Source organism: Osmerus eperlanus, chromosome 12, assembly GCF_963692335.1.
Source record: "Osmerus eperlanus chromosome 12, fOsmEpe2.1, whole genome shotgun sequence".
Classification (NCBI taxonomy): Eukaryota; Metazoa; Chordata; class Actinopteri; order Osmeriformes; family Osmeridae; genus Osmerus; species Osmerus eperlanus.
In genome coordinates, this window is record NC_085029.1 from 12595106 (window position 1) to 12611923 (window position 16818).

The window sequence follows — 16818 nt, forward strand, 5'->3', positions numbered from 1 at the left end:
CAGTCATGTCAGTCCCAAACGCGTGGGATCACCTCAAGATCGATTTATAAACGTTTATAAATAACGTTGTCGTGAATTCGAAGAATCATCTTTGTGCCATGTGATTGGTCGCTTAGACACGACAGAAGAGATCAGGATTGGTTCATCGGATGCGACAGGAGCGATTGTGTTTGTTCTGCTCCGTGGTGCGGAGGTGGCTGGGGAGAACGGCCGCTCACCTGAAGACCACGGCCCATTTCTTGAGCAGGGTTTCGTTGTACTGGTCCCTGATCTCAAAGAGCAGGTCAAACAGTCTGTTGACTTGGAAGCCATAGCCCTGAGAGGGAGGGAGAGAAAAACAAACACTCACCAATACTGACCGGCCTGCCAGTGATGGTTAAAACATGCAGCAAGTCGGCACGTGTCCATCTGAGGGGAACCCACCTGTAGCGTGTCTGCAAATATGACGATCAGGTTCTTCAGCTCCAAGACCAGGTCTGGGTCGTTGCAGTAGGACTGGAGGATACGAGAACATTTGATGTTTAGGCAGGGGGGCAGGGAGGAGGAGGAGGGGCAGAGGTCAAAGTGTTTCAGACTTTCTGACAGGCAATATTAGAGAGGGAGGGGGGAGCAAAGTGGGAGAGAGAGCTAGTGAAAATAAATACAGAGAGAACTTGAGCCTCTCTCTCTCTCTCTCTCTCTCTCTCTCTCTCTCTCTCTCTCTCTCTCTCTCTCTCTCTCTCTCTCTCTCTCTCTCTCTCTCTCTCTCTCTCTCTCTCTCTCTCTCTCTCTCTCTCTCTCTCTCTCTCTCTCTCTCTCTCTCTCTCTCTCTCTCTCTCTCTCTCTCTCTCTCTCTCTCTCTCTCTCTCTCTCTCTCTCTCTCTCTCTCTCTCTCTCTCTCTCTCTCTCTCTCTCTCTCTCTCTCTCTAGGGCGCTCGTCCACAAAAACACTGACCTGTCACCACCTCAGGATCAGGATACACTCTCATTACACAGCTGAAGGCCGCACTGGGCGAAGCTCTCTCTCTCTTTTCCTTTTTTCTCTCTCTTCTTTGCCCCCCAGCTCCCCCCTCCTCCCCCTCTCTCTCCCTGTAAGAGGTCAAGTTTCTGAAGTATCCTGGACTTTCTCTCTCTGACCAGCAGAGTCGGGTCTCTCTGCCTCTCTGGGCATTAGGAGAGGTGATTTATGGCCCTGGGGTTGTATGTGTTGCTGGTGTTAAACATTGACATATGGAGCCTGTCCCTGGCTACTGGCCCGGGGAGGTGCGTAAATCACCAGGCTAAATGAGCGCAGCCCAGGGTGTGACACACAGCAGCAGTCTCCGGGCACCATGTTTACACACCTTACACACAGACGCGCACACACACACACACACACACACACCATTACTAGACGCACTTCCGACAAAACCCAACAGTGAATGACAAACTTTGATTCCATCCCCTTCTGATCAGGTATCATCTTAGGGTCAGCAGGTCTCCTGGGCTGGACAACAGGGCCTGGTCGGAGCCGTGGCCTGGTTGGCTTGGCCCAGGCGGGGGCTGCAAGCCGGGGACTAGAGGTTGGGGCTGGGGGAGGGCTGGTTGATTTAGAAGGCCGGAAGGCGTTTGGAATGATAATTGGAGGTCGCCCTATCCTGGTGGGCTCCTTTCAGCAGCCTCCCATTCAGTCTGACCTGACGGAGAGCTCAGCTGAGCCTAATGAGGACAGATTGCAACAATAACAGCAGATTAAGCCTGAATATTCCCCACTGCAGGAGCAGGAGTGTGTTTGGAGGGCCCAGTCAGTTGTAAATCAAGCAGGGATTATGCTAACAGGCCTCACAGCCTGGGTCCTGGGGGCCAAACAAAGGCCCTGGGACTCGGCCCCTAGCCCCCCGACCTCCGCTGCTCATTCTGGCCTTTCAATCACAAAGACACTGGCACAGCTCTGCATGACCCCACTGCGCTATGCATGGCACAGGCCGCTCACTTAGTATCTCACCTCCCTCCTGCCAGCCAGGTGTGTGTGCAAGGAGAGAGAGAGTGTGTGTGTGTGTGTCCTCTTACTGAGTGCGTGCGGAGCACGGCGATGATCTTGGACAGGGCCATGTTCCACAGTTCATCCGTGAAGGCTCTGGTGACCAGTCCCTGCGTCGCATGCAAGATGTGATCCTCCACCACGAAGAAGCCCACGATCTGGTTGAAGTACCTCCTGTAACCCTCCACCGTCTCGTGCTGGGGATCAGGAGGACAAAGTAGTTACACAGAGACAGCTGGCCTGGTTCAGATGTAGATGAGGAGACATGCAGTCCAAACCAGGTGATGAAAAGCGTGTGTGATACTCACCATATTAGCCTGAGGCTGCAGTACTAGCCTGGCCTGTTTTTTCCTCTGCTTCCTGTAGTAATTTTCAAATGTTTCTCTGTCACCCTGTCAACATACAACAGCAGCCCAGACAACCCGATTAGATTAAATTGACTTCAAAGGGCATTCATTTCAACAGCACAATTATCATTATTACCGGCGAATAATGTTTCCATGACAACACTTAGACATAGCTAGCTACACCTTCCATGACATTCTGTAACCCCTGACAAGGTCTAGTTCAAGTAGCTCCAAGTCTTTGGAACAGAGCTGACTGTGTCTGTTAAAGACAGGCAGCCCCCACAGCCTTTCTGCTTGGCAGAAGCACACAGTTTACAGGTCGTCCCGCGGAGACACGGCACAGACGAGGAGACGTGAGCCGCGTCTCAGAGACCTGTCCAGAATCTCCTTCCAAGCCTCCTGGGCATCCAGGCTGAGAAGTTACTAACAACAGTGGAGGGTAACAGTAACAGTCTGATCCAAACACAACAAAGCCTGGAGCCCTCATTATTCTAGTCAAAACCATCACACTGGCGTAATTAAACCTCCTGTCTCGGTATTGATGTGTTCTGAATCTAAACGCTTCAACTGGTGAGAGAAGCTATGACAGACACAGCCAGAGGGAGGGGGGGGGGAGGTGGGGGGGGGGGGGAGAGAGAGACAGACAGCCGCAACTTATAGGCTGCATTGTTGTGGTGTGCTAGCTGGCTCCAGCCTTTCATAACTCTAATCATGAAGTGCTTCATCTCTCCAGGGCATCTGTGGGACGAGCCTCTCCTATGGAGTTCAACAGATGCATATCTACCACACCTGTTCTTATGGGAGATTTGGACAGGAGGCCTCGCTCCAATAAGATTAACTTCTACTGGCAACTGCTACAACAGAATGGGTTCAACACAATGATTTAACACGGGTACAGATAGCTCCCCACCTGCCTACAGTACGGAGTCGGTGTGTGCTCTGATGTTCTCCTACCTGCACAAGCGTGCGTCCTCTAACCCTGTGTGAAGGAAGTGTGTGCGTGCACGAGAGAGCGTGCGCGTGTGTGCATGCTTCCAGAAGCTCGGCCTGGCCCAGTCAGAAGTCCCTGTCCTCTCATTAAAGCGTCTATTCAGGGTGGAGCGCTCTCCATTGACTCATCCGTCGCCCACTGAATGAGCGGCAGTTCTTGCACAACATGAATGCACCAGCGCGCCCCATTCGGGGGGGGGGGGGGGGTTGTTTCGCGGCGAACGGGAGGTGAGCGCTCGGTCAATCCTATTAAACGCTCGAGGCTTCGCTCATTCGAAGACCGCGGGATTAGTTCACACACTGGATGAGAAGATGTAGATGTTCGAGTCCCCCCCCCACCCCTCCTCCCCACCCCTCCGGCCTCCGCCCACCCAATCGTTTTTCTTTTGCAGTAATAGGGGCTGCCGTGCCAATCCAAACTGTGGAAATCCCGGGCCTTACCCAGCTCACTGCTGTTGGGGTGGATCACTTGATGCATGAAGGAAAACAGTTGAGAGATCTGATGGGGCGCCTTTCACAGCCACTTTAGCGAAGGTCCCCTGATACGTTTCAGGTGTACTCGATTATGACTTTCCCCCAGCACAGTACAATTAACGAGGCACACAAAAAGGTCAGAGCCTCACCTGGATTCACCTCACCCGAGCGAGCTAAATCGACAACCCTTTAAAACGCAATGAAACTTCAGTATTCACATGAAGTGTTTTGACCCCAAGGCCTGTATCTGGACGACATACAAGTCCTCAACAACTAACAGCCTCACTCTCTGTCTCTCTGTCTTTCTTTCTTTCTTTCTGCCTGATCCTAAGCTGTCTATGGTAAACTGAAGAATGTCATTAAGCTGCTGGGCCTATGGCCATTGTTTGGCAGCAAAGAGCTCACAACAATAGGCTCAGACCTATTCACACTCAAGGGGATTAGGGTGTCAAGTTAAGTGGCATTGGAAGCCTCGAGTCCCTCCACAACTGGCCAGTCCGTTTGTTTGGCTGTTGATCCATTACCTTAATTAATTACAGCTTTATTACGCCCATTAACTTAGCCTTGTACCACTCAGCCAGGGTTTACTATTATTGCGTCGCACTCAGGAAGATTTGTAGAACACGTCTTGCTCATGTGAATAGTGTACAGCAAAAAGAATGACCAGGTGAGGACAGAGTAAACCCATATTAGATGGAAGGATAATACTGGTAGGGGGGGGGGTCAAGATCAGGTCTCTCAGTACACTTGGCGTTGGGTATACGCACCAGGACAGTGTAGATGTGGAGACACCTGTAGACTGGAGAGAAGTCCACCAGATCCTGGGCTGTTAACACCTGTGGGGAAACGGCACAGGTTCAACACTCTGTCGTGGCCTCCTAGAACTCTGGGAGGGCAATACTGGCTGAAGGCTTTCGCATGCTGCATTCAAATAAACTGGGAAATAACTGAGTCATTTGAAAAATCATTTTAAATCAAGAAAACTTCATATCAAAGCCATATTGGGAAAAGTCATGGCAGGGTTGCCAAATCTGACCCTCTATCAGGCAGGAGATTTACATACGTAAACTTCGGCATTAGGTTTCTACGGAGTGAAGGACAATGTTTCAGTGTGGAAAAGAGGAGATATAGAGGAGTAAGGTGAGTATTGGCAACCCTGTCAGGACCTGTGGGTCTCTCGCAGATCTGCCCCGCACCTCCTCATCACCCTCCTCCTCCTCCTCGCCCCCCTCCTCCAGGGCCAGCCCGTTGTGCTGGGTGGGGGTGCGTCCGTTGAGGGAGTACAGTGGCTTGGTGTCGCCCAGGGTGGACTGCTTCTGCACCGCACTGTTGAACGTTCTGTGCTGCTGCGCCTGGAGAGAGGGAGAGCCAGAGACGTCAGTCAGAAGGAAACGCACACACACTGACATACACACATATATGTGCACGCACACACACTGACACGCAAACTGTCCAGCTGTCCAACCTGTAAATACAGCCACGTACACACAAAGCAGGAACGGTATTGTATCTAGTTGTGGTTATCCATGGTATTCTTATTGGTCGGCTCCGAGCGTCTACCTGTCTCATGGCGGTCTCTCCAATCTTGTCTGAGTGTTTCCTGATACTCTCCAGGAAGTCCTTGAGGTCTGACATGGAGATCTCCTTGATCTCCTCCCTCAGTCGGGGCAGGTTCTCGGCCATGATCTGGCAGAAGCGGTACTGGCTCACCCTGGGGATGTAGATGTTCTCCAGGTGCTCCATGGTCTTCAGAGCCGCATAGTACCTACAGACACAACGTCACGGGATGCTTAGAACCACAGGAATCAGACGGATTAGAACCATGGAACACGTGCGACAATAAAGCCTTGGGAAAAAAAGGCTATATGAAGGATGTGTGTGTGTCTGTACTGTAAGCCTTTGTGTCTGTGTGTGTTCGTTTGGGTCTCCCCGTGTGTGCTCGATGTGAACTCTGGGAGAGTCCCAACGAGTGTCTTTAGGCCATGTCCCGGCCAGGTCATTAGTGCTCGGACGAGACACACACATGCATGCAAACACACACACACACAGAGACACACACACACACTGCTGGGAGAGGGGCGCTACACTGATTGCCTTCATTTGGCTGAGGGCCGTGACAGTCCTGTTGTGTACGGGGCCTTCCTGTGAAGAAGGGCACACACAAGGTCAATTGTCCTGCGTTTGAACGGCTAGCTCTTTCATGGTGTCTTCTGACTGATTAGGCAGACATTAATGGACAAGGAAGGGTCATTATTTTGCGGTTCAGAGTGAACTTAACGTCCCCTTTCGCGGATCGACATGTAAATAGAACCCCTTCTCCTGTATGAGAGAAGGCGCAAGGTCGATCCCCGTAAACGCTGTGTCCAAGGACAGTGTAGCTCCAGCCAAGCACACTGGCTGGAGCCAGTGTGTACACCACAGGACAAGGAACTTGGTGAGGCAAGGACATACACAGTTCATACCTTTTAGACTCGAGCTGCTCCTTGAGTTTGCTGTACATTTCTAGAACTGCAAAGGAATAGACAAAGACATAGGGAGTGAGATTTAGATTGTGTGGCGTGATAAGGCATGAATTTAGCTTAAATAACATTATTATCACCTGGTCAACCCCTTCACCTGGTTTCGACATTCATTACCCTGGTGGCACTACCCTGGTAAACCTACTACATCTTACCTGGTACAGTCCAACCTGGTATACAGCTAGTACACACTGCTGTTGTTCTGTAACCTGTATATTATCGCTCACCTGTGTGAACCTACCATTATCCCTGCTTTGGCTGCTCTGCATTGAACCTCGTATACATGTCTGAGATGTTAGACATATTACCTGGTACACACAGGTGTAGTTTATCTTGGTCTGCTCACCAGGGACATGTACTATGTCTCACCTGGTATACACAGTTGACCTGTTACATTACATCTCACCTGGTACACACAGCTTTAGCTTCTGCCATGGGCTGCGATAACATCTAACCGGTCATCACCTAACCTGATTTACACATCTCACCTGGAATACACATCTAACCAGGAATACACATTTTACTGGTTACAAGACATCTCACCAGGTATGCATAGCTGCAGCTTCTCCACTGTGGTGGCCATGTTCCTCTGCTGAATCCTGCAGCGAATCACCTCCTCTGTTTGGGCAGTCACCTTACATAAGCAGAGGTCACAAAGATCAAGGCCCCCTCAATTAACCCAGAGGTCACGGCAAGGTTTTGTCTAACCCCTCCCTCTCCCCGCCCTGGCAACAAGACAGGCTGACGTGACAACAAAGCTCTTACCTCCTTCCCGGCGTCTTGCAGTCTTCGGTTAGTGTCCGTAACTTGGCCCTTAAAAAATAAGATCACTTTTGTTAGACAAATCATCCCCTGGGCACCCCCTGTTGTAACTGCTCACCCTTGTAATCAGATCATACTTCATGAGGGGGCAGGGACAAAGACAGGCAAATTCAAATTAACTGTGCAGCGGGGACTTGAACTCTCGGTCGGCAGGGAAGCTTTTATGCGCCATAATCACTTATGACAGGCCTTTCTAACAGATTCTGTGACAAACTTCTCAATTTTACTGGGGGATTTTTGAACTTTCCTTGTCTCCGCGGGTCTGTCAAACAATCCAAATCAATGACCCAATTGACCACTGGTCCCTTCTTGATAACCTCAATGAGCTCTATGCGCCAATCATTGTCTGGGGCCAGGAGCCAGGGGCCATTTTCTGGTAATTAAACATTCTCCCTCTTTCCCCCTCTGCTGAATACAAACACTGGGTGGTTGACTCACTTCAATTGGAGGAGAGAGAGTTCACCTCTGCTCGCTCCACGGCACAGAGGCCAGTGACAGTCGGAAGGCCCCGGGATGCAGGTGCAGGAAGGGAGACTATTGCTCTGCTCGGAGCCCCATTGCAGCAGTTTCCCACATACAAAACTCTCATTAGGTCACAGACGTGATACAGAAGGGCTTCTTGGCATTATTAAAAGTCTCATTAGTAATGGGACAAAGTTGCCCAGTGACCTGGTTGATGCTGTAACTGCTTCTCGTCTTGTTAACCTGATTGTTCTTTATATAATCATGCTGTAATTACCAGCTTTGGTCAGCCACCATACAGCACTTTGAGAGGTGGAAAGGGAGCTAAAGAGAATTGGCCTAGGCCTGCATGTCTGCCAGGCTCAGCTGTGCAGCTGCACGCTCAGCTCTCTCCAGGCATCCCAGGGCCAGGAGGAGTTGAACGGACTGACCCATGCATTAGCCGGTCCGGGGAGTCTCGCTGATGGGACTGAGAACACATTCAACACCGACTCTATGGGCCTGTTTGCAACTACCTGTGATAACCTTTGAAATTGCCCGCATGGCATCTTGGAATGGTGAAAGGACAATGTCTGATGCTAGTCAAACATTAATGAAAAAGACATTAAACTCAACAACTACAATTCATGTTAACGAGCTGTCTGGTGGGGCCATGAACAGGTCTCTCTTGAAAAAGAGATGCATCTCAATGAGAATAACTGTCACTAAAGGTTAAATAAATAGAATATATATATATTTATTTATATGAAAGGTTCTACATCTATTGTTGGAAGCTATATAAATGCTAATACATTCCATTATGCTCTCTCTCTTTTTCAATGTCCCCACCTCTCTCACTATTCCTGTCTCATTCTCTCTCCTTCAGCCCTTCCTCTCTCACCCTCTCTCTCCCTCAGCCCTCTCTCTCTCTCTCTCTCTCTCTCTCTCAGCCCTCTCTCTCTCCCTCTCTCCTTCAGCCCTCTCTCTCTCTCTCCTTCAGCCCTCTCTCTCTCTCTCCTTCAGCCCTCTCTCTCTCTCTCTCTCTCGCTCTCTCCTTCTCTCCCTCTCTCCCTCTCTCCCTCAGCCCTCTCTCCCTCAGCCCTCTCTCTCTCTCCATCAGCCCTCTCCCTCTCCCCCTCTCTCCCTCAGCCCTCTCTCTCTCCCTCCCCCTCTCTCCCTCAGCCCTCTCTCTCTCTCTCCCTCAGCCTTCTCTCTCTCTCCCTCAGCCCTCTCCCCCTCTCTCCCTCAGCCCTCTCCCTCTCTCCCTCAGCCCTCTCCCTCTCCCCATCTCTCCCTCAGCCCTCTCTCTCTCTCTCTCTCTCCCTCTCTCCCTCAGCCCTCACCATCAGCTTCTCTGCGTCTGTGCGGACTTTGAGCAGCTCCGTGATGGCGTCCACGAAGCCTTGATGGTGGAAGTTGCACATCTTCTCGATCTCGCGGTCATGGTTACGTATCCTGGCGTCCAGTTTCTCCATAAACCTTTTGTGTGCGTTGGGCTGGTCATCGTACACCGATCTGAAACAGGAAACACAATCAGCACGGGGGATGAATTCATTTAGCACAGCATCTATAAAACACTGCCCACTGTACTGAACGAACGTCACCCTTGGTCTTAGACTATGCAATGAGCACACCGACACACTACTCATTAAGCTTACAAAACGTGGAAACTCTAATTCTGCTGATGAACCCATAAGTATGCATTCTATTTAGTGCAGTCAGCCCCCAGAAGCAAGCGTTAAACCCCGGAGATAGAGCGAGAGAACTGGCTGAGAGAGAGGAGGACCAGGTGTTCCTTGTTTTGCAGTGTGTTGCAAGATGACTGTGAGGCTTGGACCCAGCTCTGTGTGCGGCGCTGGCCCTGGCCCAGGGAGCCCAGATGGCTGGGCCAGCCATGATGGATGGGCCGCTCTCTCTCTCACAGGAGGGAGACACAATCTCATAGATCATTCACATCCCCATCCGTCACCACACACAGACAGCTGACTGGACATGACTGGTGGACATAACACACTGGGGTGGAGGCGACAACAAGACAGGCAGGGAGGATGTAAGCTAGGCCTAGCGAGCATGATAAGCCAGACCTACGACCGTGGAAACAAGATGGGAATCAAACTTCTGGACAACAGGATTGTGTGGTCTTAAACTACCAAGCAAAAGACAAATGTTGTTTTTTTTTAGATACCAATATAATGACTCATAGTAAATATACTGTACTTTTGAGTGATGTCTCTATCTGCTGGTTGACCACAGCAACAACAACCTACTTCAAGGAGTTGGAACAAACAAAGGTGGGAAGGTGACTCTGGTACTTTGTGGTCCTACAGCACCCCCTGTTGGACAGACTGTCAACTAGCACAGCATAAAAGTACAGAGAAAGTTGTGCTGTACATAGGTAGATTTACTTCATACCTACCTACACTCTGAGACCTAAACATTAAACCTTTAGCCTAGGACAACACGGATAAGAGCTTGCAGAGTCCACAGCAGTAGGCTAAATTACTACATCATCCTAACTATCAAAGTTATCAGCACAGGTAGACTGTATGGTGCAATAAAAGCAGTTAGTTTGTTTCTCTATCTCTAGCTAACTGGCTGTACTGGTTTATGGAAATGGAGGGCAATACAAATACAGGTGGCCATCCACTCCAACAAACACTGGCCAACACTCCCACTGAAAAAGGTTGTCCTAGAATAGCACAGTTGGCCAAGCAGGTGTCTGCGCCAGTCTAAAGTGTGCGATAGTTGAACGGAATTCATTTGATCAGAAAAGATCCAGTTTCCTGATTACTGCTTCCAGTTTGTCCACTGGGTCATTGTTTAGACTCACCACGTAAGTACTCAGTGTAGGCCATGGTCACACACAGGCCAACCACATATTTAGGATGGCAAAATATAGGCTTAGGCTCATGTTCACACAGACTTACCACAGTCATACACATTGCAGACAGGCTGCTAGACTAGCCACACAGGATAGACAGGTCTAGAAGCTTATGCCACACACTTATGCCTCACCCTACTGCAAATCAGATGTAAAAAACTGTTTACTTCTGCAATCAATCAGCATGTTTTCAATGTGGTAGGCTTTGCAGTTTTGTACTAGTGTCAGCCAGTGTGTCCCTGGTCTGACTCCTGTGCAGCTCTACTGCCAATGGTTAGAGATTAGGCCATCTGTGGAGATAAACCTGGACAATGGCCCGATTGTTTAATTACAGTAAAACACTTTCCAACTACCTACACAGTATTTACAGCCCGAACACTTCAGTATTGCCAGAACAATAGAGTCGTTATGGAAAACCAAAACGTTATTCAGTTACTTGAGGAACAAATGTTTCAAATATGTGGCTTTATAAACTCAGTACTATGATAAGGCACAAGTGGGCTATGCAAATAATTTTTCCACTGTAGGTCAATCGACATTGAAATTCAAAAACAAGGAGCAGATGTATAAACATCTCAGAGGTCTCACAGCAGTCCACTGCTGTGACAACATTACAACACAGTGTCACAAAGGTGAAAGTTTGTCTGTTGCTTCACGTTGTTCTCGTCCTCACATTTGCCTACATTTCCCAGCATGCATTAGGCTTCATGACAGCTCAGTAAAATGAGACTGAACTAAGAGGCAAAGTAAAGGGTAGCTGTGTGTGAGAGCATATGACCTATGTCACAACATATGGGCAACAACCGAAGATGTGGATGGGGTCACAAAAGTGGGAAGTGGTTATTTTCCAGTAAAATGTTATTCTTTGGAAGGAAATCAGGAAGGATATGAACAGACTTGTTTGTGACGCACTGTCATGACGTTATCTAACACTAACGCTAAAGAAATTGATTAATAAAGCTCTTTAGAAGGAGTGTGTCAAGTCTCCATGTTGCAGCAGAGACTTCCTGTGCTCTGCTTTCACCCCAGAGGAAACACAAACACACTAGAGAGAAGCACGGGCTCACCACTCACCACTGGGATTGGTGGAGGGAAGCAGTCAGTGCTTTGCTCACAGGCATGATGGAAAGACAAAGGCTGGGAAGTTTTAACTACCCCTTTAGCTACCAGGTCAGTCTTGGCAGTCCCCATCAGTCTGACTCTTCATTGCAGCCTTCCAGTACCTTTCCCGTCATACTAATCTATTTTATTATTGGTGGAGAGGTATACAAAGAGTGACCCAGAGCCAGGTTATTAGATATCCAAGGAGTAGAGACCTTCGCCTTGGGCCACAGAGGACTTCCTAACAATGCAGGAGTCAGGAGAATGGTGGGTGTCAACCAGGGAAAAACACTCCATCTCTTAACACAACCGGCTGCTCGTGATTATGATGCAAAGACATATCCTGCCCAGCTATGGTGGGAGAGGGATAGTGAGAGAGAGAATGAGAAATAGAGAGAGGTAGAGGAGATAGAAAAAGAAAGAGAGAAAGAGGAGAAAGACAGAGAGAGAGAGAGAGAGAGAGAGAGAGAGAGAGAGAGAGAGAGCAGGTGCTTCCTGTAGGCTGAGGGGAAGCTAAGGGACACGGGGGAGTGAGGGAAGGGAGGGAGGATGGAGGAAGTGTGAGAGAGGAAGGGGGAGACAAAGACAGAGAGGGGAGTGTGTGTGCATAGGTAAAAAGGCAACATTGGTTTTAAAGAAGCGAGAGTGGGCAAGAAAAACAAGGAGAGAGGGGAAGGATAAATGTGAGAAAGCCTCCTTTGACCTGCACACTAAAGCAGGACAGCCAGAGCCAGAGCCAAAACCTCTGAGCACCTGCTAGCAGTCCAATGTTAGGTTCCACCTCGAGCTGTTAGTTCCTGACGTCTCGAGGACAGGGCAGGCCCTGAGTTTGTTTTGCACATCGGTGGATGACTCACATCATGTCACAAACACAGTAGCGATCTCGGACAGAAGGAGACCTCACAACACCCTGCTCTACAAGGCCTGGACAGAGGCCAGATCCTAATGCTCCCAAGCATCCCTCCTCTTGTTTCCCCTTCGTCGTCAACCTTAGCACTGATCAAGAGAAGAGGGAGCAAGGAGAGTAGCCTCCGCACACAGACAGCGATTCATGAAAAGAGTGTGACAGAGCATGTCGCCATTAGCAACAACCGTCTGTCCACGAGACACACCAATTAGGATCCAGAACGCGCCGCATCAATGGATGATCCTGCTAACACATTGCTTGTTGTTATTGATAACATAGTGGGTCCCCTTCTGTCAGTGGCTTTCCTTACTGGCCTCAGTGCAGCCACTGGAATACCATGACACTAGTTATTAAAGCTCAAATGGTAGTGGTAGCTCTGAGGTAGTGGTTCTACCTCAGAAACATGACACACACTGCCTTTCAACATGTCTTGTATTTTCCTGCGTTCAGATGTTTTATATTTCAACATGGTTGTCCAGATAGCTTATGCAGTAGACTCAATGTAGCCCACACAGAGAGCACATGCTGACAACCTACACTAGTGTGCATGTTTGAGTTACATTGTTCACGGTATACGAGTTAACCTAGTAAACTATCTCCAGGCTCATCGGGCTATTCCTAACCTTTGGTCCGCTATAGGATCCAGGAGTATTGTTCTCCTCTCCTTATGCAATCCATTTTCCAGAGGGAGGAAAGGGCTCAGCGCAATGGTTCTATTCACATAGCTTCCTATGGCATGGGTCAACAGCACACACACAGACACCAATGAAACACATGGACCTAGTAGGCTACTTTTGGTGCACTGTTGAGGGCAAGGTCAGACACCTCCATCAGGACCTTCCATCACAGTGACCCTAATGGACATCTCATATCGCATTGTTTCTGTCTCTCTCTCTGTGTCACTCTGTCTCTGTCTCTCTCTCACCCACTCACGCACGCGCGCGCGCGCGCGCACACACACACACACACACACACTGCAGCAATCAGCAGCGCCCATTCTCCCCTATGAGTTTCCTCTTTCCTGTTGTTTAGGCCAAGCAGTGGCAACAGACGCAGCCGAGCAGAGGGTTGAGTCTTCCTGTACGCCTGCTGCCCTGTGCGCCTGCCAGGCGAGATAAAGGGGAAACTGGTGTTGAATGACTAAACAATAACAAGCTAGAATAACCAAGGCCCATCTCTGGACTATATAGTCTGGGCCCTGTTTGAATAGCACACTTGACAGTGTATCCTTCCTTCCTTCCTTCCTTCTTCCCATCCAGGGGGTAGAAATGTATCTTGAACATGAGGGGATAATTAAATGCAAGAGTCCCACTGCCCTGCTTTCACCTATGTCAGGCGAGTGACCAGAGAGCAGTTTATTGTACTCGTTTGTAATGGTTTGTACTAGCCTTGCAGTTGACCACAGGAGAATAACCCATTATGTCAGATTCACAGGATGAAGAGCTATAAAGTAGCCAAAAGAGACAGATATATACCGTCAGCATGTGGAACCACAGTCTATGTGTAGAACTACTAGTTAGCTACATACATTTCTGATTTACTTATTCCCATTCTGTGGGGTTCTATTTAGGACGATTTAAATGCATTTGTCCTCAGGACACCTATCTCAACCACAGCAGCCACTGTTAATCCACATAGGGAAGTGCCCTGTCCGACCTACACTATATTTTGAAGAGCTACTGGCGTAGCTTTTTGTAGGAACTTGCTCAGCCTGGAAGCATACCTGTCATACTTGACAGCCACTGAGATTGGTGTCCCCAGGGCATACCGTCACTGCTCTCCTCTGCTCTTTTGAGCTAAAAGATATCATCGCCTATGGGCATGTGCTACAGGGATGGGGTGTGGTTGAGGAGCATTCTGTAGCATCATCACAGATCAGCATCTGCCAGTCACCGTCCAATCTCGCTAACGGTGCTAGTGATAGCTACATAGCCGTTAGCTTGTGCCCCAGGTGGAAAGCTAGGCTAGTTAGCTTGTACAAATAGAATGTAGTAGCCTTATAACAGCGCTGATAACTACTTAGCTTACTTTATTTTACACACTATCAGATTAAAGCATTAGCTGGGTAACCAGAATTCCAATTAATACTGCAAGCCAAACTAATCACCCTACGCTTGCCTCTAACGACCATTCAATGTTGAAGATGGATAACGCCAACTGGCTTTTAACTAGCTCGCTGGTTCTTTACGTTGGCTAGCTTTCTAACTTGCTAGCTATCTAGCTTAGCTCATATTAACAACCTTGGCCCAGGCAGAATTAGCTAGCTATCTACACAGCCACACCCACTTAATGATGTTTACATTTCTGACAGCTGCCATCCATTGTCACTAAAGACCAGAAGTTAGAGTACCACACAACCTAAGGTGTATTGTGATCACAATGTTGGACCAGTAAAAAACAACAGGTTTATCCTTTTGGCTGGTTAGCATCTGCCGGCCCTTATAAAGAACGGTATATTCCAGCTTGCTAGCGAGCAAGCTAGGTTAGCTAGCTAGACGCTAACCAGTTAGCTTTTAAAAATGTCTTGGCGTGTACCGAAATTCGCCACCTACAAAATGATATCGAAATGCAATTAATTAAAAGACACATTTCCATACCGAAGAGTAGGACCAACACACGCTGTGTCGGTGCTCTCAATTTCTTGCAAAATACGTTCGTGCTCCGTTATACACTCCAAGGTTTCATTCTCCGCCATGTTGGTTGTATTCTTCACGGTGACACTGCGGGGAAAGAGGCTAGGTCCACAGTCCACCGGTAGGGGGTGTTTAGGCACCTGCCGCAGTGCCAACCCCTGTGTATGGGAATTTTTAACTCACGCCTCACAGTTGAATAAATGATATAGGCTACGTGTGCTGCTTACAGAGTATATGTATCTCATATTGTACATGGCATATTGTAGGCTACATGTGAGAGAGAAGAATTGAAGGCCACATATAGGCATACATTTAATATAATGGATTCCAAGTCCAGTGTCAGATAATTATGTAAAGCTTGGTAAGATAATGAACATTGACAGGTTTAGCGCTCAGTACACTAAGTCAGTCCTGTAGTGTAACCCAGTAGTGCGATGATACATGTCTGTAAGCTCTAGCAGGACAGGTAAATTGAAATAATGTGCTGACTACCAAATAATATCCAGATTCCATAGGATGGCAAGTCTGCAAATGAATATCATTTTGTAAAACGGGTAGGTGAGGAGAATTTATTCAAATGTGTTATGCCAAGCTTAAAACATGTATATTTATAATTGGATTGAAACTGAAGTATTCAAAAGCTTATTTTAATTAATTTGAAAATACCTTAAAGTGGTTCCCAGGGGCAAATCCACTGACTCAAGTTCAGTTAAAACATTTCCATAAACTTTGTCCTCTCTTCCTTCTTCCTCAGGAACATTTGGTAAAGGCTTTTCTTTGTCGCTGGCCATTTCGTTATTTTTGAGTTTGTGATTTAGGTGTGCTGTGTGTATTTGTATGTAGGTGTCTGTCTGTGGCCAAGTTATTCTGAAATCCAGGCAACAGATCTACTAAGGTCAGCAGAAAAAAGTTGGCTAAGAGGAAAAGGATGACCTTATGATCCGCAGAACTTTGCATCCAACAAAACTGACATAATTGCTTTTTTTGTTAAACATTGCCTTGCAAACATCCATTTGACAAGCTAAAGAATGTTACAGTGCATTTCCGATCTACATTATTATAAATATGAATGTGAATTGCATGTGAACTTCTTTCAAGTATCCAGTGCTGTATGTCCATGTAGTATGACTTTCCGAATAGTTTTGAACACTGAGATATATAGTGGACTGTGCAATACTGATCCATTGGTACACACAGAATTTTGACCAGTTAGGCTCCCAAATATATGCTTTTGCTGGTCAAGCTATAAGTCTTTATTTCACTGGTGTGTGCAACAAGCACAATGTAAGACTACCAACTCCCTATCAACTGAATGCACATCTCTTTAATCAACAGAGTTTTCTTCTAAAGTCTCTAAATTCTGTGCTGCAATCAGATTTCTCTTAACCATATACTCTTAGCCATATACAGGGAGTCAGGTGGCTGAGCGGTGAGGGAATCGGGCTAGTAATCCGAAGGTTGCCAGTTCGATTCCCGGTCATGCCAACTGACGTTGTGTCCTTGGGCAAGGCACTTCACCCTACTTGCCTCGGGGGAATGTCCCTGTACTTACTGTAAGTCGCTCTGGATAAGAGCGTCTGCTAAATGACTAAATGTAAATATACTGAGTCAACTAGCCACTACACCCACTGGCTGGGTGTAGTGGCTAGTTGACAATATGCTCCTAAAAAAACGATTTCTTATGAGTTTCCTTATTGCTCAGAC

The 16818-nt window shown here is 48.0% G+C and overlaps 1 protein-coding gene across 7 annotated transcripts in view; it reads right to left on the minus strand.

The window, feature by feature from the left end:
- The window catches only part of exoc6 (exocyst complex component 6), a 29683-nt gene extending 13752 nt beyond the window's left edge, over positions 1 to 15931 (minus strand). For 2 of the 7 annotated variants that reach the window (XM_062474318.1, XM_062474315.1), the window contains exons 1-12: positions 15781 to 15931; positions 8936 to 9107; positions 7095 to 7142; positions 6873 to 6963; positions 6273 to 6318; positions 5371 to 5575; positions 5007 to 5162; positions 4578 to 4646; positions 2308 to 2391; positions 2029 to 2196; positions 424 to 495; positions 219 to 316 (exon numbers count right to left, since the gene is read on the minus strand). In XM_062474318.1, the coding sequence (XP_062330302.1) occupies positions 219 to 316; positions 424 to 495; positions 2029 to 2196; positions 2308 to 2391; positions 4578 to 4646; positions 5007 to 5162; positions 5371 to 5575; positions 6273 to 6318; positions 6873 to 6963; positions 7095 to 7142; positions 8936 to 9107; positions 15781 to 15905 (1334 nt within the window). In that variant the 5' untranslated portion in view covers positions 15906 to 15931. Of the gene's footprint in view, positions 1 to 218; positions 317 to 423; positions 496 to 2028; positions 2197 to 2307; positions 2392 to 4577; positions 4647 to 4976; positions 5163 to 5370; positions 5576 to 6272; positions 6319 to 6872; positions 6964 to 7094; positions 7143 to 8935; positions 9108 to 15078; positions 15228 to 15780 lie in introns of those variants that run through there. The other 5 variants (XM_062474316.1, XM_062474313.1, XM_062474319.1 and 2 more) reach the window with 3 other exon arrangements.
- Positions 15932 to 16818: the final 887 nt, after the last annotated feature.